The sequence below is a fragment of the Suricata suricatta genome, chromosome 9, assembly GCF_006229205.1.
Source record: "Suricata suricatta isolate VVHF042 chromosome 9, meerkat_22Aug2017_6uvM2_HiC, whole genome shotgun sequence".
Taxonomy (NCBI): Eukaryota; Metazoa; Chordata; class Mammalia; order Carnivora; family Herpestidae; genus Suricata; species Suricata suricatta.
The window spans coordinates 133118604-133136498 of NC_043708.1; the positions used below are offsets into that span (position 1 = coordinate 133118604).

The following is a 17895-nucleotide window of genomic DNA, read 5'->3' on the forward strand; positions in this document are numbered from 1 at the left end:
CCTCTCTCTCTGTACCTCCCCTGCTCACACTCTCTTTCTCAAAAAATAAATAGTAAAAAAAAAAAATTTTTTTTAAGAGTAAATGAAATGAAGTCCCATAGAGTGGTCTTCTTGTTTTCAAGGTAAACATATTCCTGGAGAAAAGCATATATTCATGAAGGTATGCAAATCAAAAATAGACAGATATGAAGTTTACATTTCAGTTCTGCAGCTTCCTTCTTCCATCCTGATGTCCTTGGACTTTGGGTCACCTAGTAGAACTCTGTTCCCCCAGGGGTGTGGGACACGCCTTAGGGATGTATTCGTGTGAATAGTTGTCTGATTTAAATCTACAGTATGTGTGCTCGCTGTCACAAATGCACATCTGTCCCTGGCTTCACCCAGTTGTGGCTATTCTATGGCGAAACATTTACATAAGCCATTGGGATTTTCTACAGTGACATCAGAGTTCGGGCTTCAGGCAGCAGAATTGTTTGCCTCCTTTTTGTCTCCCCTTCCTCTTTCCAATTCAGGGCTGCATGCTATTAACCGGCTTCCTATAGACACAAACTGAAGACCTCAGCCTTGGGTCTAGGAGGTAGTTGGAATTCTCTGGAGGGAAGGTGCAAAGAAAACTCACAAAGACATCATTATAGCACAGCTCCCTCTGAGCAGGGCTTTGTGACAGTTTATGCAAAAAGCATCCATTTAGCAGAATCTCAGTGGAATGGCTGTTTCAGACTGAGCTTCTAGCCCCAGGATTAGGAAAAACCCTCAGAGTCTTCCAAAAATACAAGGAGTTTAAGAGCCAAGCTGTTTAGCAGTGTGAGCCTAGAGGATAAATAGGCCCATTGTGATTCTCCCCAACTCTCTTACCTAGAGTTGCATCTGCCAGAAGCAAGTTCTCAGATGGAGGCCCCAGGAACACATACCTTCTATAACTTCCCCCTTTGTTTCCCTTTTCCAAATCCTGTCTAAATGCTGGCACTCATTCAGAGACCTCACTGTCCTTTACTGCCCCCAAGCAATATATTTTTTTATTGAGCAGACAGTGCAAGTCCGAAGATGTAGGTTGAAAAATAACTTGGCCCTTATTTTCATTTGCAGATGCCTAGACGGGGAGCCTCCTGGCTGCACTCAAATCTTCCAGTGGAAACAAACCACAGAGACATTGTGAAAAGAGGTCGATTCACAGAACAAAGCTGGAGGTCCGATCCATGGGTCACCGTGGATCTAGATGGATCCACCCAATCCCCAAGGGCTTGCTCCAGGTTAACAGGTGAAGGAACATAGGAGACTAAAGCCTTCATGTGAAATCTAGATTTTTAATTTACCCTCTTCTGCTCAGGCTGCACTACCAAGCTTTTCATTTAGATTCAGATTTATTTAGCAAACATAAAATCTCTTTCAGATAAGATTGGCTTTGCTCAATATTTAATGCCCGAAGAAATCTAAAAAATACGTGATAACTGATGTTGAAATATGTGGGTAGGATAAGGAAACAGATGATCCGAAGAGACAAATGCATAACTTAGCCTGTGCCTTTTACTAGCTAAGCAACCTTAGGGAACTTATTTAACTTCTGGAAGCCTCACCTTTCTTAAGTGTAAAATAATAAACAACACAGAACTTGTACAGAAACTAAGTGAGCTATTAAAGGAAACAATGCAGTTTTTCCATACACATATGCATATGTATTACTTTTAACCTAAACCTTCCTTGAAAGATGCCAATTTCTCAGTGCTTATGGGTATTGTATAGCATTTCCAGTTTTTCCAGGAACTTGGACTTTCTGCCCAAGGATCCTTATAACAATGAGACACCCCTCCTGAATTGTGGATAAGGAAATCAGCTCAGGAATGGAATGTCAGCAAGTCCTTCTTATTATGGGCTTTGTGGGTTCAAGACACTTCTACCTACAAGTACTGGGAACACGTTTCTGGGATCAGAGTGGCTGATAACCTAGATCCTTGGACTATTTGGCTGTTCACAAAAGCAGGGTTGAGACACCCAGGAAGAGCAGCTCATGCTAGTCTAGAGTAGACAAGAGTGGGCTGGTTAGAATACTCTATGGACTGAGCTCAAGGACTGTATTTGTCCTATGTGTAATGCCTCATGGCAGGAGAAAGAGGGAAAAATAAGATGATCTGAAATTAAAAAGGCAAAGAATGAGACAGGATCTTTTTCCTCAAAAAGCATACTGTCTCCTCCAGCAATCTTCAGTGACAATAAAATACTTCCCATTGATTGAATACCCAGCAGCCTTAAGATGACAGCACTGAATTCTGTAATCACAGTTCCAGGGTTATCACATTGTCTTCTGATCCTGAGCCTTCCCTCTGAGTGCAAACACAGCTGATGTGCACCAATGAGAGAGAGAGAGACCTTCTTGAATAAGTGACAAAATAATTCTCCCGTGCTAGCCAGTGAGCTCTCATCTCTCAAAAAGCTCAGTCTGGGTGCCCACCTCTTAGCTCTGGATGAGAAGCTAGACTGGTTGGCTTTCTTAATTGAAAACTTCTTGCTTCCAACTCCAAGATTCCGACAGCCTGGCATACTCGACCTGCCACTTGGGAAGTCTATTCTGCAGACACAGGATGCTTAGATCATGGGAGAATCCACTGCACAACCACTGCTGAGGACCCAGCTTAGCTGCCCGTAAAGCAGACAGCTTCAAACATCCTCCATCCGCTGCTCTTGATCTTCATTTACCTCCGAGAGAATTTGCGTGGACTAATTAGAGACTGTTTATAAAGCCTAGTTAGCAGTATAAAGCAACCCTTGACGGTGGTAACATCTAGCATAACTCCTTACAACGACAGGGATTTCTGTACTGATGTGACACCTGTCATCATTAGGGACTGCTTCTTAGCTGTGTCTAAAAGAGGTTTTGCCATCTGTGGTCTCCCCACAGTCCCCATTGTGAGAACTCCTGGTGTATGAGCTGGTTTGTGTACCTCTCATCTCTCTGGGCCCCAGCGGGGAACGAGGTAGGTGGCTGTGTGTCTGGGCCAGTAGAGAGGTAAACAGAGGCAAGGCCTGAAGCCCCTGGCAAACCACACCTTGCACACTCTATTCAATGCAAGGGCAAGATGTCCCATTAGAAGAGGCGATACGTGGAGTGACAGGTCCCCATAATGGGAACAGAAGGGAGCCCATCCCTAAGCAGACTCTACAGGAGAGGCAGGATAACATCAGGATACAGAACAAACACAGCCACGAATTCACAGCCATGTCACTGCAGGAAATCAGTTAACCTCTCTGAGCCTCAGTTTCCCCATCTCTTGAACATCTGCCACTTATCTCCACGTGGATTAAATAGACCATACACTTCACGTAAAGCATTTAGCATTTGCCCAGGATGTGGCAAGCCTCAATGCATGTAAGAAAGGGCACAGCAGCAATAATTGGTGTGATAGTGCTCGAGTCCTGTTCTCTTATAAATATTCTCAAGAAGCATTCCCTGTAAGGGAATGGGTTGTGCATCTCCGTGTGTGCAGGTAGTGGGGTAGCTGGTGGCAGGGAACATTCAGGCTGGAGGTGGAAGTAAAGTCCACGTGTCCTTCGCTATAGCTCTTTCAATGTAGGCTTACCCTGAGGAAAGAGAAGTCTCTTCTCGTTTCGTGCAGTGATAATATCTACACAATGGAGTACTACATAGCAATGAGGAAGAATGAAATCTGGCCATTTGTAGCAAAGTGGATGGACCTCGAGGGTGTCATGCTAAGTGAAATAAGTCAGGCGGAGAAGGACAGATCCCATATGTTTTCACTCATAGGTCTAACAGGAGAAACCTAACAGGGGACCATGGGAAGGGGAAGGGCGGGGAAGAATTAGGGAGAGGGAGGGAGGCAAATCCTGAGAGACTCTTGAATACTGAAAACAAACTGAGGGCTGAAGGGGGAGGGGGAAAGGAGAAGGGGGTGATGGTCATGGAGGAGGGCGCTTGTGGGGAAGAGTACTGGGTGTTATATGGAAACCAACTTGACAATAAACTATAAATTAAAAAAAAAAGAAAGTAGGTCAGGGAAATTTAGCATCTTTTTCTCATGAAGCATGCTCTGATATTGGGTGCACTGTCTTATTTACAATCGCACAAACCTTTTAAATATTAAAAATGTGTGTTTCACCAAAAAAAAAAAAATGATAAACAAGCCAGACCCTTGCCCCCTTCCTGCTCCCTCCCTCCACCTGCCCTGTGCCCTCAACAAAGCATTCTCTGTCCCCCAGTCACAGTGCCTGGTGCTGGTTGAACAGCTCAGCCAGAAAGGCTCAGCTACAGCTAGAGGTAAAAACTGCAACTTCCAAACCGCTCCAAATTAATCATTCTAGCTGGAGGGAGACTCGGGCCTTTGGGCCCCCCTTTTGTTTTATTAACTGCCAGCTGAAAATGCCAGAAGTAGCTGGGGAAGAAGCTTAAAATGGGGGACAGGGAACACTTTGCATATTTTAATTACTTCAGTAAACAATACATACCACCGCAGAAACCTACCATCCGATGGCTACATCTCCAGGCAAAGGAAAGCCGGAAGAGCACCACGGGACAGGACATTAAAAAAAAATATGCCACTCCTTCCACTAGAGGCTGTCTTATCCAGCTTCTCGGAGCTGAAGCCAAGCTTCCTGTCCACCCACTAACTAGCTGCTGGGCAGTTCTAACGAGTGCAAGGAGAAGCAAGCACTCAGCGACCTTTCACACAGCCAAAGCTTTCTGGAGAATCAACTGCACCTCTACACCCAATGGAAAGTGGGATTCTTCTTTGAGTCATGAAATAGGACCTTATAATTCTAAAGGAAGTTCGCTTGGTGCCCAAGAGGACTGGGCTCACAGATCACTTGCTGGATCTCTAGCTGGACCATAAATGTGAAAGAGTGGGTAAAACCCTCCACCTTCACTTAAAGGTGGGGGTTCAACTTAGATCAATGATGGGATAATGTTCTCGGCGAAGCCTGCAGCTGAATGACGACCCAGGGGAAGGCCCTGTGAGCTGCAAAGTGGTTCACGAACAAAAGCTAATAACCCTACCATTTTTATGCATTGTTCATTCCTAGTTAGCCCTTGCCCTGAGAAATTCTAGGAAAGGGGTATTACTTAACCCAGCCACACAACCTGTATAGCGACTAGAGATGCCTGGCGCATCCTAGGAGGGACGCAGCTGGAAGCAAGATCTGACACCAGGTGAAGCCATGGAATCAGATGGAACGAGCAGTGCATTGAGACTCAGGCCATCTGGGGTCTTTCCCCAGTATAACCAGTGTGCTTCTGTGTTTTGGCACCTTCTTCTTCCTTCTTCTTGCATGTTCACATCTGTAACCATTATGTAGCGGGATCAGAGGGTTGCTGAGCTTCTCCACTCAAAAACTGCGTGTGGTTGTCCGAAGCAACGTTTTCTTCTCTGAATCAATATACCAAGAGCACCAAACAAAAGTTCGTCTGAACTTTGGCAGCCTGACTTTCCAGAGTGGCGTGTGCGTGTGCATGTGTCCATGTGTGTGTGCATGTGTCCGTGCATGTGTGTGTGTGTGTGTGTGTGTTGCACATAGGCCAACAAGAGCAATGGGCCAGAGCCCTGCCTTAGGTTTACATCATACCACCTGGCTCATCCCTGGGCCCCTGTGTCTCGTTTGTAAAATTGGTAGGGTGAGGAAGAGGGCTGGGCTAGTTGGCCTTTAGGTATCATCTAGTTCCAAAGTACTATGATTTGGTGAAGCAGAGACTGGATAACCTCTGGATGCCCCTCCCAGCGCTGTGCAGTTAAGGCTCTGAGGCTCACAAGCTTCACACAGCCCGCTACTCTACTGCATCCCCGAGTGTCTCTTTGTAGCAAAGGGTGTGAGCCAAGGGTAGTCTCAGATGAAAGGTATGGAGGAGCTGTCCCTCCACACAGCATCTGGCATCCCAGGCCATAACCTGAGGCATGCAGCTGCGAGTTGCTCCTTTCCTCTCTTTAAAAACAAGCCCTACCCCTTGGCTTCTCCTTCAAGGTCAAAAGGCGAGGGAAGGCTGTTCTGAAGATGAACCCAGGAGGAAGTCTTAAATGCTGAGCCAGTAAGCACAGTTGGGTGGTTTTCTCAAAGGCATTCCAACTCTATTATACACATTCATGTCTCCAAAAGCATAAAAGAAAGATTGGAGCAAGTGGGCTTCTTGTTTTTAGGCTAATGAAACTGGGTGGAGAATCTTCCTCAGGGTCACCTGATGGGTCCCTGAAAGATGGAGCTAGGCTAAACATGGAGTAGGTAATCCCAGCAGTTGAGCCCTTATCTTGATTCATCATAACAGAGAGAAAATGATGCTTTCAATATTCTAACATTCGGGCCGGTAGTAGAAGGCTTGTCCCAGGGATACTGAACAACTTGTTGAGTGACTAAACTATGCCAGGATCTGCACTGAATGAAGTAAAATGCACTACTTCATTCAGTCCTCCCAATGTGCCTTGGCTCTAGAAATTATTACGATCAACAGCACTACATAGATGAGGGAAGAAAGGACAGGAAGGAAGAAGGGGTTAAGTAACTTATTTGAGTTCAAAAGGCTAAAGGGTGGAAGATCCCAGCCTCGTGCCTGAATTATTCTGATTCCAAAACCAATGTTCTTCTGCACCATCAAATCAGAGTTCTTATTCATATCTAAGTTGAAGGAAGACTCACTGGGATGTTTTGAGGCATATAAATTGATGGGTTTGGGGTAGCAGATCTTGGGAAGTGTGATAGGAATCCTAGAAGTTTATTTCTATAAAAACACCCATAAAAGCTAAAGTGGGAGTGGTGAAATACCTAAATCTGCAAATGTAATGAACTAAGATGGGAGCCTAAATCTACAAATGTAATGAACTAAGATGGGAGCCTACATCAGCCCAGAGAGCACTCATCAAAATGACACCAGAAAACACTTGTATAGACACACAGAGTAGAAAACACAGTCAATCATGGGCTTTGCTTCCTTAGTCCTTTTGCAATTTTTCCCAGCATAATGCCTGTCCTGACTCAGAAACAACATTATTTCATGGCTGGACAGCAGCGCTCCCAAAGGCAAGGCATCTCCAGTGAAGACAAGTCTTTGTTACTGAACATCTAGGTCCCAGATAATCTGTTCAACTGCTCTAGCATATATCATCATGATTTCCAAAATTCATTAGCCTTGATTGTTTGGAAATCTATTTTCCCATTATCAACTCTTTCCCTGAGATCACTGTCTCAGGCAGAAAAGGGGGAAGACAGAGAAAGAAGAAAGGATGGTAGGAAGGTTGAATGGAGACGAGAAGGAAGGAGGGGGAGAGAGAGAGAGAGCAAGCGAGCAAGCAATGTATGTCAAGCCTGGTGATTTAGTCAGGTCTTAGAATTAAGCTGCACCAGAAATAAGTCTTAAATCTGGATTTTGTGATTATGGACACAATACATTGCCTTTTTGCTTAAGATAGATTGGATTAGGTTTCTGTCACTTGCAGCTGAAAGAATCTTGATATAACACTGGAAAATCTGACTCTCAATTTAGTCTCTATTTCTAGGAATAAAATGTCTATTTCCAGAAATGAACTAAGAAGAAAGACTCAAAGAGATCCCAGAGGTCCAGGTAGAAACCAATTGCCCAGCTAGGCCAGAACTACAATATGCCTTCCCTCTTCCACAGAATGCCCTTTTCTCTTTTCCCTCCTTGCATGGTGGCACCCACATGCCTGGGTTTCATCAGCCACAAAGCATTGCAAGGACACAGTTTGCAAACACGTGGCTCTGAGACCAGCACTTGCACTGAAAACTTTCCTTGCACGGCTGCATCCGCCCACATACCAGGCTTCTTCAGCCCAGTGCACTTGGCTGGAGGTTACATTAGACATCTACTTTCCATTAGGGTTAGCCACAAGTGCCAGGAGGGGAGGAGGCTACAAAATTCAAAGGAACCAGCTAATGCTCAAGAGAGACCCTTCCGACCTAAGCTAACAAGACAGCGGAACTCATGTGATCCGATCCCCTCCAGTACCCCCAGACAGGAGGTCCTGTCACAATTCTTCCAGACAAATGGGTTTCTCATGAATCATTTGTCCCAAAAGGATTGCAGAAACAAATGAACTTGACCAGCTTTCAAGATAAAGTCCAAAGCAAGGAGTGCAGAATCCCATCACAAAGACTAGGGAGGCTTTCCTAACCAACAGTTCCAGATGGTACATCTAGAATGATCCCCTTCCTTCACTGTCTTCTTCCCTCTGAATCCCTCAGCTCCTTTCCTTGAAGACCTGAGCTCCACCCCATTCCAGGAAACTCTTGTCCTGCTGTTCTGGGAGCTTGATCTGATAGGAGATATCAATTTTCAGATCACCAGAAAGCAAAATGCTAAGGGAGTTAAGGAGTCTGATGATTAATTACCATTTAAAGGGCAGAGTTCTTATCACTGGATAAATCTCCAGGTGAGAATCAAAGGACTGGCCCTGGGAATACCAGCTGATTTCCTTGAACCTATAAGGACGTGAGATACTGCATAATTAAGAGGCATCTCCCACAGAACAATTTTGGTCCCCCTAACGGGCTTTCTTAACTACCTTGAATTGCAAGGCTTGGGAAGCAACGAGAAGGGGGTGGAAATCACATTCTGTAATGTCAGGGCTGTTAAATTATCCAAGTCCTAGTATGCATTAGAATGCTCTCTAGCTCACGGATACTCCTCTGCACCCTGATCTACCCCACAACCTCAGTGGTAGCTGAAGTACACCAGCATGTAGAGAGGGTTGAAAACATTCATCTGAAGCTCTCGTTGTGCACCTTGGGTATGGAGAGATGGGTATGTGTTCTCAGGTTCCTCAGAAAACTTAGGTTTGATTGGGTGGAGTCATATATACCCTGTGTGGTTTCAGTGCAGAGAGTGTGTCTCTCACCAGGTTTCTAAGGAGGTCTCTGAACTGGGGCATATTTGTGACCATGTGCTCTCACGACTTGTGTCAAAGACCTCACAGCACTTTTCTTCTAGCTGCAACTAACCCTTTTCTAGAATTACGACATACCCTGTGCGTGTGAGTAGCAAGGTAGCAGAGAGAGCCTTCTATAACCTGTGAAAAGAGGGATATCCTTGTCAGCTTGAAATAGAGCCAGACTTTTCTGATCTCTACCTCTGCTCCTAGCTGGGACTCCATAGGACATGAGTGCAGAACAGAGAAGCCAAATGATGTTGATTTGAGATGAGTTAATATCTTAGAAAAGGTAGCCTGCCCGTTTGCTTGGTGTTTTTGCCAGAAAGGGGACTCAGAGGGACAAGTCCGAGGAGAGTACCCCATGGAGAAAGATGATAGATGCTTTGCTCCTTACCTCTGAGTAGCAAAGTGGAAAGGGAAACTAGACAACAGGCTATAAACAGTAAAGAACCACGACTTGATGGACTAGTCATAATCCAATAGTTGGAAGACCACAGTGAGAAACATTCATGTGCCTGGAGTATATTCCTAAGTGACACTGACATTGTCATGATGAAGAAAACCCTTAATAAATGACCGAGTAATAACTTCTCTCTACCCATATGACACACGTCATGACAGTGAAAAAGACATTGCCTTGACGTTCATTGAAACCTCTGGATAAATATGTTCTAAAAGTCCAAGAAAATAATAGCATCACAAGTGGAAATACTCTCTTTAAGCATAAAAGGAAAACTGGAGACGGTTATTGACATCTCAAAATAATTCTTCGCTTTGCTAAAGCAGTTCTCTCCAGTGCATATAAATGATGGTTTGTTTGCCATATAACCTTACCAAGCTTATGCATAAAATAAGATGCTGCCTACATTTTTTTCTGGGAAGTACATAAATGTTCATTACACATAAATACAAGGTTACATGGTGAGATTGATGTTAAGTATAACCATAATCAGATACGGTCCAGAGACATCCTGTTTCTTGCTAATAGCAGACCCAAGACTGGATGCAGTCAGTCTGTGGATTCCATTCACAAAGGCAGGCAGGAAATTTGGGATTCTCTTCAAGCTGACCTCTTCACTCAAGTCTCTGTCAAAAAAACCTTTATCCAGCCTCAGACCTCTGCATGCATTCTCCCCACTTTTGTTATCTATATACAGACTCATGCACCGTCCCTCCTTCCAACGTGCGTGAAACCCGGAAACACTGACACGCTGAAGTCCAGTTCCACCTCTGCCTAGGATGGATGCCACAACAGGAAGACTTGTTCTCATGCCCCCCTCCCCCAATTTTCCATGCCTATCCCCATTCCCAAAGACACATGGAGAAGCAGCAGAATTTGCTGCACCTTCATGCACAGTCAGCAAGGACTCGACAACCACCCCAACATACCTACTGCTCAGGAGATCCAGCCATGCAAAAAAGCCCATTCATAGTACCTTGGGGGCACCTAGAAGTGCTACCTCTCCTTTCTTTCTCCCACTTCCTGCCAACTGGTGTCTTTGGGTGAATGTGGAGACTAATTGATAGAGGCAGGATTTCAGATTTAGTGCAACCTAGACTTACATCCTGGATCCACTATTTTCCAGTGTTGTGTTTAAATGTCGGTGTTCTCATCTCTGCGGTGGCGCTATGATAAATTTTCATGGGATTAAATAAATTAACCTCCTCAAAGTCCCTATCAAAGTATCTGGTGTAGGTGCTCATCAAAGATAATCTGCCATCTCAAACCACCCCAGATGATACCAGATGGAAGAAGAAAAGCCCTTAAAGTGTCCTGAATGGCCAGTGCATGTCAAAGACTGATAGGCTTTGTATAAGATGCTCCTCCAGGTGGGGACATCCACAGCCTCACTCACTTGGACAGTCTCTTAGTCATGTTGGCCAGAGGTGAGACCTAACTACTGAGCAGACAAGGTATGATTCCAATACCATGGCCACCTGATTGTCCCTTCTCAATTTTTGTCATTACAAAGTTTGTGAGTATTTCTTGCTTGGAATTCAGAATGTCTAAACCTGACTTGTTTCAGAGAAATTTTATCCAAGCCATGAAAGCTTTGTCTAAATCAAGTTAACTGTATAACCTAAAGTACATTATATGCTTTAGGCTACTCAAATGCTTTGACCTCCCTGTCTAAAATTGTGCATGCACACACACACAGACACACGCATGCACACAACTATCACCACCACCCGTACTACCACCAAACACTTCCTTTTTCCTTCTCTGTTTTAGTTTTCTTCAAAGGATCTATTATTCTTATACACATTACATATTCTACTTTATCTTTATTTTCTGTTTCCTTAATTAAGGGCAGAGATTTTTGCCCATTTTAATCACAGTTGTATCCCTTAGCCCTGAGAACAGCTCACGATATATGGATAGAGTGACTCTCTGTCCTAATTTACCAGGGAAGGTAACAGTTTATGCCTGTGGTATCGATTTAATTATTAATAGCTTCCCTTTTCAGTCTCAGAGGTGTCCAAGTTTAGACAAATATAAAGAGCTGATTAATAATAAGCAGTTGTTGAATTTAATTAATAAATTTGACCAATTTGATACTTTAATTAAACCCATCAACTCCTCAAACCAAGAGTTTTACCCTGAGGTGAATGAAATACATATGATGTTAAAAGCATGAGAAGAGATTGATTAATCTCCTATAATGGTCCTGCTTTCAAAATTCTCACAAGGCTAGCAACATGTTCATTCTGATAAACTCTAACTCTACACAGCTGTTAGCATTAAAAAATCCTAAACTCTAATGCCATTATTAGTAACCGTGCCAAGAGGAGATATCTATACAAATGTGAGCCTGAGAGAACCTGGGAAGCTATGCCTAATTTACCTCCCTAACCATATCAGAAGAGAAATGAATGAAATTGGAAAAGCATTCCCGTGCACCAGCCCATTAAACTACAGCATCAGGATAATGTCACCTACTGGAGGCGGGTGGTCTCTCACTTCAAAATGAAGTACCACACACCCCATGAATGTTTGAAAATAGCATCTGGCCTGTGGGAAAACATCTCAAGATGGACATATGTCCTCCTAGGCTGAGTGAGATGTTTAGGACTGGATAGGTAAAGGTTGTGGTTCTATTTTTCCAAGTGGACCATTCCCCAAAGAGAAGAAAATAGCCCCTAGGCCAAAAATGGAAGGACACCATCCAGTTTAGTTTGATGGTCAAAAAAAGACAGATGGAACTTTGACTGACTCCACATTATGTGCATCTCCATGCCAGAGATTACCACAGAAATTAACATGGGGATGGGGAACAAGCTTCTCCCAAATACTCGGGGAGATGACTCAGTCATGGTGCTTTGTAAGAACTATTCTAAACATCAAATTTCTTAGACAAGCTTCATATCAGGTCAACAGGGAGACCCCCAGTTCTTCAGACCCTTTAGCCTATGTGGCATTCTCAATTCCTTAAAGGGAGTGTAGGCACCCAAATTGTATTCAAAACTCAAGGTCACACTTTCTGAAATGCAAGAAAGCAGCCAAACCATTGTCCATGCACAGCGTCCAGCCTCCACCACACACGCAGGCTTGGACAGAATCCTTGGCAGCCATTTAAACTCCGGCATCTCTCCCAGATGTGCACCTAATTTTAGCAGACCATGGCCCCTCCACCCCCCACCATGCTTCCTCCCCATGAGATATCCCAAGCACATCAATGGCTTTGGCAGGAAACTTCCATGGAAGTGAAACGATGCCCCCCACCCCTGCTGCTGGGAGGCAGGGAAGGGGGGGGAAGCACCCCCCCCACCCACCCATGGAAGTTCCTCTCCAAAGTCTGCAAGCTGTCAGTCTGGATGTAGACGGCCCTGCCCAGCCCCCTGGCCCCAGAAACAAAATCCAGACTCACTGTGGAAGCTGCTGATGCTGTTAGCCTCTGCCGCTGCCACGACACGCTGACCGGGCCCTTCTGGCATGGCCCTTCCTGACAGTGAATGGAGGAGAGAGCAGGGTAGGGGAAGAGAGAAGAAAGGATGAAGGCAGAGGAAGAAAGCTTGGAAGGATGAAAGAAGGGAGGAGAAGGGGAGAGGGTGTGTCTTTAAGTGAATGGCGAGTCTCCTGGCCACAGCCTCCAAACACCTTTCACACCACTAGGGGAAAAAGCTGACAGCATCATTCCAGCTCCAAGGCCCTCGCTCAGAAGTCAAACCAGAGACTCTACCCACAGCTCGACAGGTACACCATCACACCACTCTTAATACATGGCACCCAGCTGTCTTCCTTTTGGTCTTCTACCAAGATCCAACTGGCTTCCCTCCAAGGGCTCAGTTCTACTTCCAGAGCTTCTGAGGGAATAGTTGTCCTTCCTGTCTCCAGCAAAAAAAAAAAAAAAAAAAAAAAAAAAAAAAATCACTGAATTCACCACTACTTTCAGGGTTTCTTTCCCAAATGCTCTTCCCTGCCTGTCCAACTTGGAAAAGGGGTGAGCTAGCCAGATGTCATCCGTGTGGAGCCTCAGCCTTCCTCCTCCTTGGTATCAACAGAGTGAGTGTGAACATACTCCATTACCACTTGGGAAAAACTCATTCCCATTCAAAGGACTCTTGAGAAGTCAGAGGAGTAGGGATGTCATGCAGCTTTCAAGAAGGGACATGAAATGACTTAGCAATGGCATTTCTCAAGTGCCTCCCAGGTCAAGAGCTGTGTTCAAAAGACAAAAGACAAAGCCCCTGCTCTCAGTCAAACCAGAGGCAGAGAAGCACTACAAGGACCCAACAAAGAAGAACACTCATGGAGCAACACATCTCAGTAGGGTGATACTGGGGAGACCATCCAGTAAGCACAGTGAAATGGGACCACTGGGTTTGATGGCAGTGAGGAACAGAGAAAAAGAGCAAACAGGGAGATGAAAGAACAGATGGTAAGTCTAGAAGAGGAGACATGGGCTGCATGGTGTCCCTCCCAGAATTCATTAAGCTGGAGTCTTAGCCCTCAGTCCCTCAAAATGTGACTGTATGAGGAGAGATAAATAAGGTAAAACAAGGTCATGTGGGTGGGTTCTAATCCAATATGACCGATGTCCTTATAAGAATAAGAAATTTGGGGCACCTGGGTGGCTCAGTTGGGTAAGCATCCAACTCTTGATCTCTCAGCTCAGGTCTTGATCTCACAGTTCATGAGATTGAGCTCCACGTTGAGATCTGGGCTGATGGTGCAGAGCCTGCTTGGGATTCTCTCTCTCTCTCTCTCTCTCTCTCTCTCTCTCTCTGTCTCTCTCTCTCTCTCTCTCTCCATCTATCTCTGTCCCTCTCCTGCTTGCATGCATGCTTTCTCTCTCAAAAAAAAAACAACTTAAAATAATAGGAAATTTGGTCACAGACATTCACAGAATGAGAAGGACATAAAAAAAGACATAAGAAAAAGATGGCATGTACAAGTCAAGGGGAGATGCCTCAGAAGACACCAACCACGTGGACACCTTGGTCTCAGATCTCCAGAAGCATGAGTAAATAAGTTTCTGTTGTTTAAACCACCCAGTCTGTGGCACTTTGTTACAGCAGCCCTACAAAATGTATACAGTAGGTATCAGACACATTGGAAATGAACAGGCACCACTGAGGAATGGGGTAGGCTGGCTGGGGTGGATCTGAGGGGACTTCTTGTAGGATGGGGCCAGAAAGCGGTTTGACAGACTGTTTGAGAGCCCTGGGGGCCAGGGTAAGAAATTTATAATTTTGAGAAATTAAGATTCACCTAAATGTCTTGAAAAAGCAGCAGGAATGATGGGAGGTTTGAGGAGTATGGGCAAGATGACTCTGAATCTGAAGGTAGTTGCATTGATCCAAGAATTGGTCTGGTCATGGAGTAAACTATGGTGCTTCCTGACAACATATAAATAATGAGTAACATTGAAGTAGAGAAATAGAGCAGGATTACGTAAGGAGTTAGGTATAGATGATGAAGAGTCAAGTTCAAAAATGCCTCCCCTTTGGGGAACATCCCAAGAGAGCTTTCGTTGATGCTAAGGGGCTGCTGAGTACCTGCTTGGAAAGCAGGAGGTGGCCATGGTGAGTTTTATCTCCAATAAGCCAAGTTTCAATCACCAGTGAATTCTCCAGGGGAGGCTAACGGCTTAAGCAATCAAAGAGAGAAGAGGTGGAGGCTAAAAATGTAAATTCAACCAGCTTCTGCTGAAAAGTAAAAAGGCGTTATGAGTGTGTGCGTGTGTGTGTGTGAGGTTTCCCAAAGTAGATGTCTAAAATAGCAGCAGCAGAACTTTAAAGGAGGGAAAGAAGAGACACCGATAGATGAGGTAAAGAATGGTTGAAATGGGGAAGAAATTGTGGAGCCAGGCATCAAGAAGGCACTGAACAAGAATGTCAAGCAGTGAGGGAATGGAAGGTGGAGAAAGAATGGGGTAGCTATTAATAATGTCATTCAACAGATAGTTCCAAAAAGGATTAGACTTTTTAGAGGAAAGGCATTTGAATTTTGCCAAGATGAGATAATTAGTGACCCTAAATGTTTAGAGTCAATGAAGTGCTGAGATCAGAAGCCTCAAAATTAAGACAGAAGATAAAAGCAAACTATTTCAGTAGGCAAGGAGACCTGTGTCAGTTGGAAGGGGCAGAAAGGTCAAATGAAGATCTTTCTTTAATGTAGAAGAGATAGATCATGGATTTTACAGTACAAAGAAGGGCGAAAGGATTCAAGGTTTCAGAGTGAGACAGACACAGTCTTAGAGTGCAGTGGGCTAGAGAGGGCAGGTGACACATGGTGAGGTGTGAAGGAGGCAAGAAAGAAGGCAGACATGGATTTGTAGATATGGAGAGGGTGAAAATTTCATAGCATCACAGAAATATACATTTGACACACTTCCTAATACATGCATAATAATGGCTTTTTACTTTCCTCTTTATACCTATCTAAGCACTTTCTATTATAGAGTTGACTCAGGATCTCAGAATTGGGGTGAAAGCAAAACTTTGAGGTCATCTACCGCAACCTCATGTTCAATGCATGTGTCTCTATAACATCTCCAAAATGTGGTCATCTCAATGTCCTGGAAAATTCCCCAAAGATGAAGAATCCACTGTCTTACTGGGTGGTCCATTCCATTTTCACATGACACAGGCAACTGCCTGGGGCCTGTCCTTCACCACCTGGAGTTTTCTAGCCCCGCCACATCTGTGGGTAAGGGAACATGTTGCAGAGTCCATTCACCAGCCCAAACTGATGGAGGACAATTCCCCAGAGGATCTCTGAATGTGATGAAAACTGGTTTTGTAAATTCTGATTGTCCCAAACTGCAGTGCCCTGGAGCACCATTCCAGATCAGTCATTCACCAAGAGCTATCCCTGCCTCCTTGTTTATTTCACTGAACAGACATTTGCAGCAAGTCTACCATAGACCAGATATGGAGTTTTGTGACTGGAGAAGTAAGTCATAGATACTGCCATTTCAGAAATCCCAAGCTACTGTGAACAAATATGTATCAACAGATGTTCTTGAGAATACGTTTTCACAATAAAAATATAAAAAAATCACTTCTTAGAACATATTTAGAGTTACTAAGGCAGCATTCCTCACCTCTGATGACCATGTCCTTTGTTCTGTGCATTTTCCCCCTACTCTTCAGTTTCACTGAATTTGTGTTACATTTTGGGGACTATGCTTGGCCCAAATCACCTTACTGGTGCTTATCTTACTGCCAACCTGGAGATCTAGAACTCTCTGAATTAGGATCTCCTTGCTTGTTGAATCACTCCAAGTGTTTGCCTTCTCTTCCTTAAGTATCTTTGCCATAAAGCCTAACTAGAAAAAATGATGGAACTGGCTCATTATAGGTCTGCATTTCTGACTCTAAAGTCTACCTGACCTTATAGAGACCTTATGGTAGTGGTACACTATTTAAAACTTCTTTTCAAAAATGACCTCACATTTCTTAAAAAACCTTACCTTTGAATCAGAGCACTGAACCCAACTCTGCCCTGTGTTATTTTCATGTGTAATCTGAAGAATACTAATTAATATCTCTGAGCCTCAGTTCACTTTTAGGAATAACAACACTGGCCCAATTGACCACAAGGTACTTCAGTGATGATCAGAGAGAAGCACTGGATCTGAGATGGGAGACCAATATTCTTGCCTCAATCCTACCACTAAATAGATGCATGAACTTGAGAGACACCTGCTCCCTCTCTGGGGTTCAATGTCCCCATCTGTTAAGTAAGTAGTTTTGACAAGACGACCTCCAAGTTTAATTCTAGCCGGCACTTCACAAGTTGGCCAGCATAGATTGCTTATACAAATGTTACTCAGGCATTTATCAAGGACTCTCATGAAATACTTTTGAACAAAGAGGTCAATATGTGTAGAAGAAGAGTCCAAATGGCAGGAATCATAACCATTGAATGACCAAATTCAAATAATGCTGATGATTAGGTCAACATCTGCTTGGGAGCAAGGCTCCAGGAGCGAACTCAAGCCTTGAGCTATTCAAAATTCCAAAACAATTAAAAATATGCTTACAATAATTTCTGGTTCACTGATATAAGTTGCAGGTGGCATAGAGATAGGAGGGAAAGCTTTATCTAGACCATGAAGAAACCTTGGCAGAGTAGAACAGGAAACCAAATCTAACATGAAGAAGCCATATTTGCTATACATAAGGTCAAAACACACAAAAAAAGGCAGCAACAACAAAAACACTTAAGTGAAGAGTGAAAAAAAGCAAGTAGAAGATAATTTTAAATATTGAGATACTAGTGTCATCTATGTGAACTTGGGCGTATAAACCTAAGGTTAAAACAAAATAAAATAAAACCAAACCTAAGGTAGCCCCAGTAATTCAGGCCCACCTGCCAAGTCCTCCCTCTGTACATGATCCTTCAACACAGAGAGATACATTCAGTAATCTCACACCTACGTCTTATTAGATCTCTCCAACTCTGAGAAGCTAAGGATTGAGCATGACTAAAAGGATGCAGCAGAATCCATGAACTGAGAGCACTGACTGGGATGGAATATGCCAGAACTGGGGCAATATGACATAG

General features: G+C 44.0%; 1 protein-coding gene across 2 annotated transcripts in view; it reads right to left on the reverse strand.

Moving 5' to 3' along the window:
* The window catches only part of NTRK3 (neurotrophic receptor tyrosine kinase 3), a 301136-nt gene that overhangs the window by 16221 nt on the left and 267020 nt on the right, over nucleotides 1–17895 (reverse strand). Inside the window, exon 15 of one of the 2 annotated variants that reach the window (XM_029952434.1) lies at nucleotides 12749–12823. The exons of the other annotated variant lie outside the window; for it this stretch is intronic. Within the exon in view, the coding sequence (XP_029808294.1) occupies nucleotides 12749–12823 (75 nt within the window). The remainder of the gene's footprint in view (nucleotides 1–12748; nucleotides 12824–17895) is intronic. 2 annotated transcript variants of the gene reach the window in all.